At 49.0% G+C, this 15,797-nt stretch overlaps 1 protein-coding gene across 7 annotated transcripts in view; it reads right to left on the reverse strand.

Moving 5' to 3' along the window:
• ZNF618 (zinc finger protein 618) overlaps positions 1–15,797 on the reverse strand; it is a 164,409-nt gene that overhangs the window by 40,328 nt on the left and 108,284 nt on the right. For 4 of the 7 annotated variants that reach the window (XM_050319731.1, XM_050319730.1, XM_050319732.1 and 1 more), the window contains exons 6-9: positions 9,554–9,637; positions 4,298–4,387; positions 2,051–2,128; positions 981–1,070 (exon numbers count right to left, since the gene is read on the reverse strand). In XM_050319731.1, the coding sequence (XP_050175688.1) occupies positions 981–1,070; positions 2,051–2,128; positions 4,298–4,387; positions 9,554–9,637 (342 nt within the window). Of the gene's footprint in view, positions 1–980; positions 1,071–2,050; positions 2,129–2,886; positions 2,923–4,297; positions 4,388–7,986; positions 8,194–9,553; positions 9,638–15,797 lie in introns of those variants that run through there. The other 3 variants (XM_050319735.1, XM_050319734.1, XM_050319733.1) reach the window with 3 other exon arrangements.

The raw sequence follows: 15,797 nt of genomic DNA on the forward strand, positions 1-15,797 counted from the left end.
CTCATCCTGCTCTATCTCTAAGCTTCAGAGAACCTGCATGGGAGCTGCCAAGAGCCACCAAACCTTGACTCACCTCAAAAGTGGCAGTCTGGTGGACTGTGTTCCCATAAACCCAAAGGTGCCTTATTAGGATCCCTTAAAATCGCGAGTGCCGGTGAATTTGGGGAGGGAGGCGCGCGCCCCCCCTGCTGGCGGCAGCTGGAGGCACCCCCTGAGGGATGAACTCGCCCGTCCCTCCTCTCCATCATCCCAAACCCTGGAGCAGGACACGCCCGGGCCAGGAACAGCCACGACAAAGCCCAGGGCAATGCTGGGAAAGGAGCAGGAAGTTGAGGTGCAAAGAACTTCTCTGCATATTTTTAGAGCATTCAAGTCCAGCACTTAGCAAGAATTTCTCTAAACTAGTTCACTCAAATTTTGCAATGAATTCCAGAATTGTTCATTAAAAACTCCCTTTGTCTGGGGAGAGCAGAATGTGGTGTCCCTCCACAGCTGCAGCAAGAACTGCCTTTTCTGGAGCTCCCTGAAATACATGGCTTCTTGCCTGTGATTTAGCAGCAGGCTGACGAGGTCAAGTACATGACTTTGAAACTCAGTTTTAACTCACTGTCTGAAATAACCTCCTAGAAGCTCGTAAGAAAGATGCTTCTTCCCTAACATGTACATTCAGTTATTATTTAGGGGAGCCTACAAATTTGGTGCATCACTTCACTTTGGCAACAAACTAAACCTTCAAACCCCCAAGGAACATGTGTAGAATTGCAGGGACTGGGGTACGAGTTGGTGACACTTCACAGTGTCCCTGTGAGAGGAGATCCCAGCTCAGCTTTACAGTCCCTGGGCAGCACGTGATCCATGTCCTGCCCACTGCAATCCCACAGCTCCAGGGGAAGGACCCACAAGAATGATCCCTGCTGCCACCCTCATGTTCAGCACAACCCCTGTAAATCAGAGCCTGCAGGGGAACAGTAGATACTCACTGATGGGAGCGTGCAGGGCCACGTGCTCTTGGTAGGGAGTGTAGTACTTGTACTGCTTCCCACAGAACTCACAGGTGTAATTGCCAGTTTCTATGAAATGACACAAGCACAAAGATCAGGAAGGGGTGCAGCCCCCTTACATAACCCCCAATTCTTGTCTTTTTACATATAAACTGGCCAGGTGACACAAACTTGAGCACATTCCTCATACATGTGGAACTCACCTCCCCTGTATTCCACACATCCTTCCCAAGAAAGGAAACAGCTCAAATCAGTGACCAGAGGGATGGACTGTGCATAAAAAGCCCAGCAGAACTGAAGGAGATTACCCCAAAATTACAGCAATGAAGTGCAGAACAAAGGAGAGGATCCATTTCTAAAGTCTGTATTACAGATGGCACAGTTTTGTCCTCTGGTTATAGAAAGTTTGTGATGTGTGGACAACAGGAAGAGTCAAACTAGGAAACAAGTAGTCAAACTTCAGTAGTATAGAACTTTTATACTGGGGTTGTAGAATTCTCTTGCAGGACAAGGGGTTTTTCAGGAGCAACAGTGCTTATTCCTGCTGTGGGAGTACTGGAAATAATGGAGTGTAAGCACACACTGACCCCTCCTGCTCCTGCGCCTGCCAGTGTCAGTCCAGAACTGACAGCAAGCCAAAGGAAAACCCAGGGATAATCAATCGTTTCCAAAGTGAAGAATTTGGAGAAACGCTTTGTCAGTCTGGTGCTCTCTCTGCTTCCCTCTGCTCTGATGACCCACCACAAAGGCAGTGTGAACAGATCTCCTGCCAGCTCTGCCACCTTAAGGCCCTCTCTCATTGCTGCCAGACTGCTTTTCCCCTGAACCCTCTCCCTCCTCCCTTTGCAGAGCTCTTGAGCAGAAAACATCACCAACTGCAGTCCTTAGGGCCAGGGCTGTCGGTGTTTGATGCTCCTTTGAACCTGAACATATCAAGTCCCAAGAGCTCTGTGTAGCAGAGCTTCCTGGAGTTCCTGGAGGTATCCAGCCAAGGGCAGCTGTGCCCCCTGTGCTTCCCCTGCCATTTGAAGCTGGGTGGTAGCTCTTACTTGGCCCGATCTTCTGGAATGGCTCCGGCTCCTCCTCCTTGACCTCGTCGGCGGCGATGACGGCCTGGTCATAGGGGTCTGCAAGAGAACAGAGCAGCAGCTCAGCTGACACACCCTCAGGGCTGCCTCCTACAGCTGCATGGGCACTGAATGCTCCTGCATCTGTATGACATTTCCATCTGCAACAAGATGTGAAGACAGGAATTATAAACCAAATGACCCCTCTGTCTGACTTGTCCCTTCTCCTCCTCCTCGGGTGCCCCAGGATTATCCCTGCTTCCAGCCCAGGAACATGCCTTGTAGGTAATAATGTTTAAAAAAAAAACAGAGGAAAAACTGAACAAACACATTGCAACATCTGATCCATATTTTCTGATTTTCTTCCAGTGCATCTCCCCTCTGACACTGCTGTACTGGCTGGCAGTGGGCAGGGCAATGCAGTCTGCAGACAAATCACCTAACAAATACTGACCTGGGGCTTCTACCAGCTAACAGCACAGCTAGCCACAAATCAGAACCCAACCCATTTTATAAAAGAATTTCATTTATACCTTGAACAATTCACTAAAGCACCAAAGACATGAAACACCTGCTTCTTTGATTTTCTGAAGCCTGATCAATTGTATGTGCAACAAAAGCCTGGTATCTGCTAGGGCTGGGCATCAACCTACTGGCTATAGACACTGGGGGAGGGAGAGAGGACACTCCCTGTCCCTCTGCAATCCATGACAAAACTCCCTTGACTCTTCAAAGTTCAAAATTGGACCTTCTGTGTCTGAGCTACTGAATGCTTGAAAAGGTTTGTGAAATAAAGCACACAAAGGAGCTCGGCTTACCTGCCCGGTTTTCTGGGGCCCCTTCCACACTAAAAACTAACACAGAATAGAAGAAGGAGGGGAAGAAACAAAACAGAAATTAAATCCTCTTAAAAGGTCTTGTTTTCCTCCTGCATTTCACATACTGCTCAGCATAGTTCAGCCCCACGGAATAAACCAGGCTTTGTGCCCCAGTCCCTCCTCTTCCCAGCAGCATCCACACAGGAACTAGTTGAGCATGCCCAGCCCTAATCCACACAGATCCTCAAGGCCTTTGTTCTGACACTGGCACGGCCCCACAGAGGTTCAGATGCCCAGCTGCCTCACACCTGTGTGTGCTGGCACACCAGCAGCCCCTTCAGGCACTGGCACAGTGTCCTGGTGGGGCACCCGAGGGGCCGTTTCCAGCCCTGCTGTGCCCTCGACAGGGCCCCTGGACCACGGCCGTGAGACTTTCCTGACTGAAGGAGAGATGTTCCCCTCACAGTGACTCTCAGTCGCACTAATTTCATGCTGGCTCCCCACAGGAGGGAGGGAGCTGGCACTGGTGCCCTGCAGGAGAACACTGGCTGTCCTCAGAGCATGTTCAGATGTCCACACATTCCAGTTAAACACAGCCATTCTTCTGCACACCAAGTACTGTGAAAAACCACTTGCTTTTCTGAGACAGTGCTGCTCAAAACCTGCTGCTGCCCAAGGAGCCTCTTTCTAGAACTCTGTCAGGGCTCCATCCTTGGCCAATGAGGGGCAGTACTCAGAGTGCAGCACACACAGTGAGGGTCTGGAGTGCCTGTGGGCTCTGAGCTGAGGAGCTCTGGATAACCAGTAAGCAGGGGGCAAGCCAAAGTCAGTATGTTGATGCTTCTCTTCCCCACCATGTGGGATAAAGAAACACTGCATTAGGCAGGGGAGGTCTGCTTCTGTCCAAGTGTCACCAGCCTAGGTCACATCTACAGTCACAGAGAGAGGAAAAATGAGCCTGTAGGGGCCACTGCCCATCAGTTCACTACCAGGGTAATTAACAACAACAAAACAACATTTCCCAACTCTGAAATGTGGTTTCTCTCAGAGGAGTATGTTGGGAACAAACCTGTAAAGTCAGAAACCAAAAGGCAACCAACTCTTTCCCAGCGAGTAGCCAGGCTGACCATTTACCCTGGGGCACTCCAGGATATCCACCCTAACCAGGAACCTCCCTGCAGACAGGACCAGAGCCCCCAGGCCCCAGCATGGGGGTTTGTTTTAATGCACACCAAGAGAATCAAGCACAGCAAACTCCTTCCTGCAGAGCTGGACGCTGTATCTCCATGACAAAGCCAGGCTGTGAAATGTCCTGCACATCACGGGCCACACCGTCCTGCAGAACCGCATTTTGCTTCCCCATGGACTTCCCATCCTAGTTTGGGTGTCTGAGTGTCAAAACATTACTCACCATCCACGGCGTGCAGGTCTCTGTGCTCCTGGAAGCAGCTATAGTATTTATATTTTTTCCCACAAATGTCACATGTGTACCTAAAATTGTCTGTAGGAAGAAGAAAACAGGCCACTTTAGAAACTCTGAGGTGAAAGTCAAGCACTGCAACCACACTGCTCAGTCAGACACCCCCATGCACTGACACCCCTCCCACGTGCTCTGCCAAACTCGAAGGCGCACAGACAGCCATGGTCTCGTCCTGCCCCCCATGTGCCCTGTGCTGTGTGCCTGGGGGCATATCCTGATTTATCTGCTCTGCAGTGCAGCCTACACAGACCTCACACAAGAGACACAGAGCAGCAGGCCCTGCTGACACCTCCTTTCAGTGCTACAGCAGGGAAGTACTGCTCAGGATGGGGCAAAGTAACACAACTAAACACAGAGTCAGTGTATGAGCTCTTAGAAATCCAAGTCCCAATATGCCAACTCCAGCACGGACTGGGTGTGACTGCACACTCAGTTCTCACTGATTCCTGACTGCATCCAGGGTCCTGTCAGAGCCACAACACCAAAGAGAGCCAACAAAGCCAGGAGAACCAGCAATCCAAGACACACTGGACAGTGCTCAGTGGAAGGAGGACTGGTGAAGCTTGATTTCATGCATGTTTGTACCCTATGACCCCCACTTAATCCTAGCAACAACTGACCCCCTTCAGCACAGCTGTGTGGGGCAGACAGACAGATGCAAAACAGCTCAAGATGGTTATGAATGTGGTTTGGTCTGAATGGAGACAAGAGTGTCTTTGGCTCAGCTCTCACATCACTGTGGGAAGAGGATTTCCCTTGTCAGCTTGGTGGGGTTTTTCCACCCTCTGCTGCCTGACATCCACCTCAGGGGTACAGCCTGACAACCACCTTGGGGTACAGCCTGATATACACCCTGAGGTACAGCCTGACACACCCCTTGGGGTACAGCCTGACACACCCTGGGGTACAGCCTGACAGACACCCTGGGGTACAGCCTGACACACACCCTGGGGTACAGCCTGACACACACCCTGGGGTACAGCCTGACAGATACCCTGGGGTACAGCCTGACACACACCCTGGGGTACAGCCTGACACACCTTGGGTTACAGCCTGACACACCTTGGGTTACAGCCTGACACACCCCTTGGGGTACAGCCTGACACACCTTGGGTTACAGCCTGACACACACCCTGGGGTACAGCCTGACACACACCCTGGGGTACAGCCTGACAGATACCCTGGGGTACAGCCTGACACACACCCTGGGGTACAGCCTGACACACCCCTTGGGGTACAGCCTGACACACCTTGGGTTACAGCCTGACACACACCCTGGGGTACAGCCTGACAGATACCCTGGGGTACAGCCTGACACACCCCCTGGGGTACAGCCTGACACACACCCTGGGGTACAGCCTGACACACACCCTGGGGTACAGCCTGCCATCCCTCAGCAGTCACCCTCCTGCAGCCCTGCACTTGTCAGCCAACTGTGGTAGCTGATGGGTTAGTGCTCTGAGCCCATGGCAAACCAAGTGAAACACATCAGTTGGTGTAGCCACAAAGGATCTTGAAATTAATGTTTTACTCTCCAACAGGAGCGAGGAGTGCAGACATCAGCTACCACAGCTCCTCAGAGGAGCTGCCATTCAGCAGCTCAGCTGTTTGTATCCCACACATCCATTTTATCAGCAAAGTTAAAGCCTTGTTTTCACCTCTTCCTGACCATATTTGAACACACCAGAGCGTACACATTTTATTTTACTTCTCCATAATTTTATTTTAAAAATAACTCCATATTTTAAGCTAGGATGTGTTGGTACAGTCTAACTGCTCACTTGGGTTCACCACTCAGTCCAGCAGCACATGATCTTCAGCACTAAATAAAGAATCACTTTTTGCCCTTTATTCTGCTTGGCTGCTGCAAAAAACCCCACAGCCAATTAGTAGCAGAGAAAACTCATAACATCATCAGTCCCACCTCTCTGGTGTCCTCAAAAGAAGGAACCAAGTTCCTTTTTGAAGGACAATGAGTCATGCAGGAGTTGAACTGAAGATCAGTTCTTCAAAGGAGTCCCAAAGACCAAGCACTTCCACATTGAGGAAGAAAACTTTTATGGCCTCAGTTTGGAAGAAAAGTGCTCAGTAAATAAGGAAACTTGTTAGAACCGAGGAAAACTAACAAACACACCATTTCACACTCAGGCACAGCCAGCTGTGGTCTGTAACAGTGGGGATCTTGCTGTCAGCAGTGGAGTCTTGAGTGGCACATGCTGGGTACTTCCTTCCCGGGCCATGCAGGGAAAATGGAACACAGTAACAACACTAACAGCACAGCCCAGGGGAAGCAGGGCCCTGTTAGGGGACTGTCTTCCTGCAGGCAGAATGACCTCCAGACACTACACAGAAGCAGGAGTTTGTCCCAGCTGGTACTGGCACTGATCTGACTCCACAAAGAACACCCGGTAAACGGTGCCAAGCCCCAGACGAGGAGCTTTAAGGAGGATTGGGAAAGCACCAGGAGCTGGCCGTGTGCAGCCAAGCTTCACCTCTCCGAACAACAGCCCTTCTTCAGGGTTGCCCCCACGTGCCAGACTCCTACCTTTGTACCCAATTGAGCCATCTTTGCTGACAGCCTTCCAACACTTCCAGTGCTGATCCCAGCAGCATCTGCTTTCTTAGCAAGAAACCCCCTGAGCAGAACTAGCTGAGCACTACGAATTGGAATCCTAGAATGCCCTGAGTTGGAAGGGACCCACAAGGATCATGGGGTCCAATGACAGACTCAACAATCCAGAGAGCACTGTCAAAATGCTCCTTAAACTCTGTCAGGCCTTGGCCATGGCCCTGGGGAGCCGGTTCCAGTGTAGTTTCCCTGCTCTGGGTTACAACTACTACATCAAGGTATCCAGCTGGGGCACCACATCCAGTGCAGGTAACAACAAAGTTTTTCAGGGGAAAAGTGGCTGCAAACACTGAAACCCCATCCCTAAGCCTCTGGAGAGATGGTACCAGACAGAGCCAAAGTAAAGCTACTTGAGCATGTTTGCTCACATTCAAGCTCTCTGCTATCACCAGGGAGACACCAATGCAGTGCAGCTCCACCAAAAGCACAACCACACCAACAGGCACTGCCAGCACAGGCAAATACACTCCTCAGCCCATCAGCACGGAGGGTCACTGCTGTCCCTACCTGGTATTCAGGCCACAGGCCTACAGAACACCACCCTGCTGCAAACCAGAACTTCCAAAGGCTTCAAAGACATCCAGTTAAAACCCAAACTCCAACAGGTATCATTCCCATTCATGCTCAGGAGTCTTTCTGAGGGGAACAGTACTTCCAGAGAGAGGTCTAAGCAGTGCCAGCCTTGTATAATCAGTCAGCCCACATTTAATCTTTAATACACACACCAAAATAGAGCATCACATCTCACTATTAGAAAAGGCAAGGCACAGCCTTTTCCCTAGGCATCTCCTCAGCTATGAAGGACTGGTGGACTGAGATGGGAAACAGGCAGGTGTTCCAAGTACCCCAAGATCACAGAGTCTGAAAGCATTTTTGATCCTTCTGCTGCAAGTGCACCCCAATAAAAGAGCAGGAACACGCTGCTCTTCTCTGCCCATCTCCAGGTTTGCTGCTGGCTGGCTCCTGTCATATGGTCTGTGTTAGCACTGACCTGCAGCTGCTGAACCCCCTGCCCTGGGGCTGAGCAGCCAGCTCGGCTCTCCTCTCCTTCCAGATGCTGCATTAAAGATTTTGAGAATATTTTCCTGGTTTGATTCAAATACCGCACGGAGAAGGAAGTACATGTTTCATTTTGGCAGAAAGAGGGAGGGTGGAGAACACATGCCCAGCAGTGGCAGGCAGGACAGGAGGCTTCTTTCCTTGGGAACTTGGTCTCAGTGGATTTTGCTCTAGAAACCCAGGAAGGGAACAAGAGCAATCAGAAATGTGTCGGAAGGTCAGGACCTCTGTATCAGAAACTACAAATACAGATCACTCACCCCACCCTCCTCAGTGCAGGAACCCAACACCACAAAAGCTGTGTACAAACAGGTTTCCACTGGGAACAAAGAGCTCTGCACAGCATCCCAGAAACCCAGACTGCAAACAGTTCCATACACCATCCAGCTGACATCCCTGCAGTGCTGACAGCACAGCCCAAGAAGCGTCCAGAGCTGCAGGAGCTCCCTAAGGACTCCTCCAAGGTGAAGAACGATTTTCACCTGACCCAGAACTCACACTGACCTTTCAAATGGCAGAATTCACAAAAGCTACTTGATAGAGGAGCTCTCAGGGCAACTGGCACTCTGTAGATATTCTTGAATCCTGAATGATCCTACTCCTGCAGAGCACTGCAGAAATAGCTGTCTGGTAGGGACAGCTGAATTCTTGCCCTAATCCCTAAGTGTTACAGGTCCCAGTCAAAAAAAACAAGCAGGAAAATTAGAAGAGGACACTGTGGACAGCACTGCTTGTCCTGCTCCATGGTCAGGGTGGCACCTTTATGCCAGGAGGCTTGAGAATGGCAAAGGAAGCACCCAATAGCAGGAAATCTATTCTAAATGATATATTCTGTGATTCCATGATAATTCCAGATTCCTGGCTCACCTTGGGAAACAAGGTTTCCAAAACAGTTCATAAAGCCCAGCAGCAGCTCTGGAAGGGGCGGGGTTGGATTTCTTACAGCTGCAACACCTTTATCTGTCATCTCTCTATTTAAGGTCGTGATGTTTCTCCCCCAAAAAGGTTTTCTGAGCGAGGCTTAAGAGACCACGAAGTATCAGCATCATCCCTCCAGCCCAGGGCCCTGGATCACAGCACAGGCGTGAGACGCTCTGATACTCAGTTTCACACTCCTTAACTGTTTCCTGAAAATCTGCTGGCAGGTGCTGGAGCACTCGGGAGTCTGCTGGTGACAAACCCAAAGGGCTGCAGCTGGGGAATGGCTGTGTGGCAGCATCTGGAAAAAGCCCCATCTTTCCTGGGATATCTGCCTCACTGAGGGGAATCACAAGCAACAACAACACTTCAGGAAGAGCCAGTGACCATGACTAATCCACCTGATGCAAAGAAACAGGAAAGGCTGGCATTTTCTGAGGAACATGCTGCATGTTTTCCACTGGGAAAGATGCAAGCCGTGTCTAGAGCACACACCACCTGAGCAGCCTCCCAGAAGACTCAGAGCGCAGCTACTGCTTCCTTACAACACATCAGGGAGAAAAAACATCTGGGACCCTCACTTGTTTCTGTGGATTCCACCCAGGGCAGCACAAAGACAGCTCTGGAGAGAGGCTTCTTCTCCCTTTCCGCAGCCAGAGGGGCACCTAGATGGAAAGGAACACATTTATGTCTTCCTAAGCTGGCAGGACGTTCCCCGCGCAGGTTCACGGACAATTCCTTTGGCATCTCTGGGGGGTTCTCTCTGGCCCCTGGGCTGGCAGTGAGGAGAATGCAGGTCTGCAGACAGACACAGAGCTCCACCTCCTCCCCCTCCAGCTGTGCCCTGCACTGAGGTTACAGCTTCACAACTGCATTTTACAGCCAAGGACGGGGTTGCCAGTAAAATCAGTTGCAATTTACATCAGAGCTCAGCTTAAAGGTGTCTCATGGCAAAATTCCTTGAAAAGGGAGCAGGACTGAGCCCAAAGTCAGCAGCAACCTCTTAAGAGGATTAAAGTATCCAGAGTTACGTCAGTAAGGATTAAATAGTAATAAAATCCAGAAATCTGGAAAGGACAGAAACCCTCACACACAAAGGCACAAGCCAGCTCCTAAGTGAGGGTTAGGAAAAAATTTTCCCCGTGGGCAAACTATTCAAGATCACTCATTTCACAATCATTTACTGCCTTCCCACAGACATTTGGCCTTGCTCAGAACACAGGAGACACCGGGGAACACGCTGGCTTAACACGGTGCTTCCCACAGGGGAGTCCCCAGGATCCAAACTGCCAAGCCAAGAATAAGGTAACCCCAAACCCTCACAGAGGGCTCACATCCCCTGAAATGACCAAAAAACTGCTGCAAGGTGTCAGCTCACCTTCCAGCTGGCAAGGGGCTAAATGATAGTGAGAGGGCTTGGAGCCACAGGCTGGTGCTTGGGTTCTCCCTGAAGCATTCCAGAGCCAGGCCCAGCTCCCGGGAAGAGCTGCTGCAGGTTCATCAGCAGCCACAGGACTGATTTCACCTCGCAGTGACTTTTAAGCTGCTTTCAAGTCAGTGGCCAGAGAATTCTATAAGTTCTGTGATACTTTATCAAAACCATGTCAAGCTGAACGTACCACAAAGGAGATTTAAATGTAATCCCACCAGGTTTGGAAACTTAATGCCAGACTACCAGGAACTTCCCTGCAGAGGGAAATATCCTGATTTAATTTCTGACAGAAAGAACCCTTGTTCAGAACAGCCTGATGGTCACAAACTCTAGAATGTTTTTAAAAAGACTTTTTGGGGAAAAAGGTGTTTCGGGCACTTACTGGATGTCGAGAGAGAAGGGATTCCCAGGTGTTCTCAGGATGCTACACATCCATGAATATCCTTCTCCCTCAGTTAAAAGGATGCTCGAGTTGAATCCAAACAGACAGCAAATATCAGCAATTTAAAGCAAAAATATTATAGTGTTTTACAATCATGCCCCAAAGCAGACCATGAACCAGGATATTCAGGCTCCACAACAAAATTTAGACACACCAGACAATATAACTGACACCAGCAGATCCTGTTTCCTAATTCCTCATTCTGGTGTCACTTTAGGGCAGGTTTGGATTCTTTTTTGTTCTATTTGTAACTAAGTGAAAGATAAAGAATGGTGAAATGGGTATGATAAGGTGCTACTACCAGCAATTTGACAATGAAGTACCTCCCCTTGCAGGATTAAACAGGTGTACTTGTACCTACATAATCTGTCAATAAAGGGAGATTTATTTGTGATTTCCGTAAGGATCTGAATCCAGCCCACACTGTGGAGCTCTACATAACATACAATAAAGGCCATTTCACCAGAACCCCCTTCTGGAATCAGACTGGTTTGGATGGGAACACAAAACTTACATACCTCACAGTTGGTCAGATCAAATGATGCAGCACAGAGAGTTTCAGAAAAGAGAAGCAAACCTCATCTATCTTTTTTCATCTTCACTTGTCCATGTCTAGAACTGTGATTTCCAGATGGGAATCACTGCCCGGTTTCCCAAGTGGAAAAGTCCTAGTTGAATGACTGAGCAGCGCTGGAGAAGAGATCCTGACTCCACAGAACTTCTTAGAGAACAAAATGAGATTAAAATGAGGCAGGGGGGATGCAGAACCCTCCTCTCTGCAATTTCTCCAGGTAATTGAGAATGCCAACCTTTCCACTGAGTCTGAAAGGAAAAGGTGCCAGGAAGGTGATCCTTGTATCCCTCTGCTTTTCCTGGTTATGAAGATCCTTAGAAGTCAAAATGCTGAGAACTTAAGTACTCAAAATACTTGCAGTGTTTGGGTTTGTTGTGTGCTGTTCAGGTTCAGCATTGCTGAGATGCCAACAAGCAGCTCAACAGAAGAAGGGTCAGGCTGAGAGAAGAATTTGGAATAATTAATGGCATTGCTGTTTATACACCTTTTCTGTTGATAAATGTCAATGCACGTTGGAAGATGGAAAGTGAATCCCTCACCAGACAGTGGGGGGATCTATTTCTGCCGTCAGTGAAACTCTCCTGGCATCTTCAGGACAAACTGATACTTCTTTTTATTGGAATAAATATATTTCTCCATCAATTTTCTTGCCTAGGAACTCTGTAAGAGATCTGTTTGCATCCAGACTTCTGTAAACATGGTGTATTTGGTCAGTACCCAGAAAAGGGGCAGGAATTTAATTTTTGTGGGTACATTAGCAATTTTTTGTAGAAGATAACGGGAAGACCACAGAAATCTAGACAACCTGAAAACCTCCTCTTCTAAAACCTCAGATTAAAACCATACACAGAGAAACTGCTTCTCTCCAGAGCTATGGAACTGCAGGACTTGCACGAACATTAAACCCTCCATTGTGTGTGATGTTCCTGAGCACATCTTAGGCAAGACACTGGGCAGGATACCCAAGTGAGAACATCCCAAAAGAGCCCTCAGTGTAACAGTTATGTCAGAAGAGCAACTTCAAATTTACCCTACAACAGGTCCAGGAACTGTTCCCAATTTCACCCCCATCAGATAAGAGGTTGGTGCTGTTACATGAAGGCTGGGTCAGGACTAACAGAGAGAGAAAGGCAAATGGGACTGTCATGTTCCAGAAAACCTGGGAGATTGCAGTGATGAACCCCCCACTGCAGTCCTGCAATGAACTCAGAGCAAGAGTAAGCTGTGCAAGGGTGCAAAGGCCAGCACTGCACCTTGCCAGAGAAGCCTCACTGCAGGGGGAATGAGTGACCCAGTCCTGCAGCTGCAGGAACCGGGCTCTGGGACAGGCAACAGCTCCAGCTCTGAGGGGACACACCACACAATGTCCTGAGCTGGAAGGAACCTACGGGGATCATCCAGTCCAATCCCTGGCCCTGCACAGACACCCCAACAATCCCACCCTGTCCTTCAGAGCGTTGCCCAAACCCTCCTGGAGCTCTGGCAGCCTTGGGGCTGTGCCCACTGCCCTGGGGAGCCTGTTCAGTGCCAACCACCCTCTGGGGGAAGAACCTTTCCCTGAGATCCAGCCTAAACCTTCCCATATCTTGGGCCTTAAGCTCAAAATTTCTTCATGCTGTAGATCCCAAAACCAAATTCCTCATTATTTTCTTAATTCCTCCTCCTGCAGCAAAATTTATCATTCTTGGTCTCAGCCCATTGGTCATCTAAACGTGAAGATGAACATATTCATCTCCATGTTTGGCAAATGGGAATCTAAAGAGACTTCACCTACTTAAAATGCAAACACATTAGGAAAATAAAATCCATTTTTATAGCTCTCCCGAAGGAGCAGGAGAATTATTAAATAAGGACATTGGAAAACGAATCACAGAGTTGTAAATGACTAATGGATCACCGTGGGTGTGCACACACACCGTTTACATCAGGCTTTTCATCGTTTAAGGTGTTAGTAAGCACAACAGTGAACTCCCCAGTTTTTGCACTGGTACCCCCCAAAAAAAGTAAAAGGAAATCAAAAGCTAAAACTTACTTTCAGAAAACATTAAGACTGCAAATTTGAATATTTAAAATAAGCAAAAAACAGAGATGCTAAAAGTTCTTCCTTAACCTTCAATTAACACCAGCAAACCACCCCCACCTTCCCATCCCTGTCAGAACATTACTAACACCATATCCTGTATGAGTAAGGTGTGGGCAAGAAAACATCAATTTTGACTATATTAATTTCATGGTTTGAATTCACAGCCCTCCAAACGTTTGTGCACATGCAAGGTGTTAGCCCTGTGCCTCCTCAGTTAACATTTGCAAGGCTATTCCAGCCCACATCCCTGCTTCTAACCTTTCACTGCTTTTCCAAATAAACTCCTTCTCAGTCCGAACTTTCTCACGCTTAGTCAGAGCCCAAAGGGAAACATGTTTTTAAAAAATCAGATCAATCATTTTTTATTTATGAGGTTGTGAAATATTTACTGTGTATTTCATTTTGGAAAAAAAAAAAAAACCATTTTGGTTTTTTTTTCCTCCCTGTAACTGCAGTGGAGACACACAATGCTCGTGGATGTTCATCTGCACACAGGTGATGCTTTCACTGCATCTGGCTGAGAAACTGCCAAGAAAAACGTTCTGTTTGCAGCCTACAACACCCTCAGACCCAGATGAATGTTTAGCACACGGTAAGTACGAGACCACTACAAATGGGGAAGAAGAAAAATAAAGCTCAAGATGTATTTATACCTAATATATATATATTTATATTTAATTTTCAAAAGTACCTCCTCTGAAGATCATTTTGGCACCTATTGCATTATAAGGCTATTTACCCTTAAAAGCAGCTATTTTTATCCCTGTGACACTGCAGCAGGTCCTGTGCATCCCTGCCTTCCTTGGGATTGCTCCTGTGTGACACAGCTCAAGGAAAACGTGCTGACTGGCATTTCCTGGCCTAGACTGCACAGGCAGAACTGGCAGCCTTGGAGCTGAAATGCTTCTCAGCATTTTCTAAATGCAGCTTGCAGTGAGTTTGGTCTGACTCCAGCAATGTGTCACTGGAGAGGACAGTGTAGCCATGTCTCAGTGCCCCCATGAGGGCCAGTCTGAGCTGCAGAGGATTCCACGGCCAAAGGGCCCAAAGACTCCTCGTGTCCCTCCCCTAAAGACACACCCCTGTTTTTCTCTCCATAGGATCCAGCAGCTGTGTGAACCTTCCATTACACAAACCACACCTCCAGTGCATAAACACAACCAGAACAGGGATAGCAACACGTAATACACAAAAAATTGCTATAAACTGGGAAGGTGATCAAGTCTGGCCACAGAGGGAAAGACTACTTTGGATTAATTGCAGGAAAGAGAAGCTAGGATGGGTGGCTGGTATAAAGACCCCTGGGGCTAGAAGGGAAAGCACTGGGAAAGGCCTCATGCCTGAGGGGTTTGAGGAATCACAGAATCATTTATGTTGGAAAAGACCTTTGAGTCCAACCATTAACCCAGCACTGCAAAGCTCACCATTAACCCAAGTGTCCCCAAGTGCCACATCTACACTTGAACACTTCCAGAGATTGTGACTCCACCACTGCCATGGGCAACCTGTTGCAAAGCCTGACCACCCTTTCCATGAAGAAATTTTCCCTAATATGCAACCTAAACCTCCCCTGGTGCAGCCTGAGGCCATTTCCTCTCCTCCTGTCCCTTGTTCCCTGGGAGCAGAGCCCGACCTCTCCCCAGCTCTCCCCTCCTATCAGGGAGTTGCAGAGCCAGAAGGTCTCCCCTGAGCCTCCTTTTCTCCAGGCTGAGCCCCCCCAGCTCCCTCAGCCCCTCCTGCTGCTCCAGCCCCTTCCCAGCTCCATTCCCTTCCCTGGACACGCTCCAACCCCTCAATGTCTTTCTTGTTGTGAGAGGCCCAAAACTGACCCCAGGTTTCAAGGTGGGGCCTCAGCAGTGCCCAGCACAGCAGGGTGAGCACTGCCCTGGGCCTGCAGCCACACCATGGCTGGTACAACTTCTGATACAATTCAGCCTAGTCATTTTTCCCCTGCCTTTGTGCAAGGAGAAGTCTCCTCCTGAGATGACTAGAAGGAAAAGTGCATTCCAGTGCTAGCTCAGAGTCAGGAACTCTAGTTTCATGAGCAACAAGTGGCTACTGCTAATGAGCAGGCCCTCACATGCATCCTGATGAATCCCAGTCAACTCAGGTCAGTGCCTTGCAGCAGGCCCTGAGCCCTTCCAGCACTCCCCACAGCGGGATCCCAAACTTGGGCAGCTCCTCCAGGAGGACCCTCCCTGACCCCTGCCCATGCCATGTTCCCCTGCCCATGGGGGAGCTCTTTTCCACCCCTCAGGAAAGCCCAGTTGAAACCCACTTTGTCTGTGGGAGAG

Source organism: Myiozetetes cayanensis, unplaced genomic scaffold (genome assembly GCF_022539395.1).
Source record: "Myiozetetes cayanensis isolate MyiCay16 unplaced genomic scaffold, myiCay2020 scf23, whole genome shotgun sequence".
Classification (NCBI taxonomy): Eukaryota; Metazoa; Chordata; class Aves; order Passeriformes; family Tyrannidae; genus Myiozetetes; species Myiozetetes cayanensis.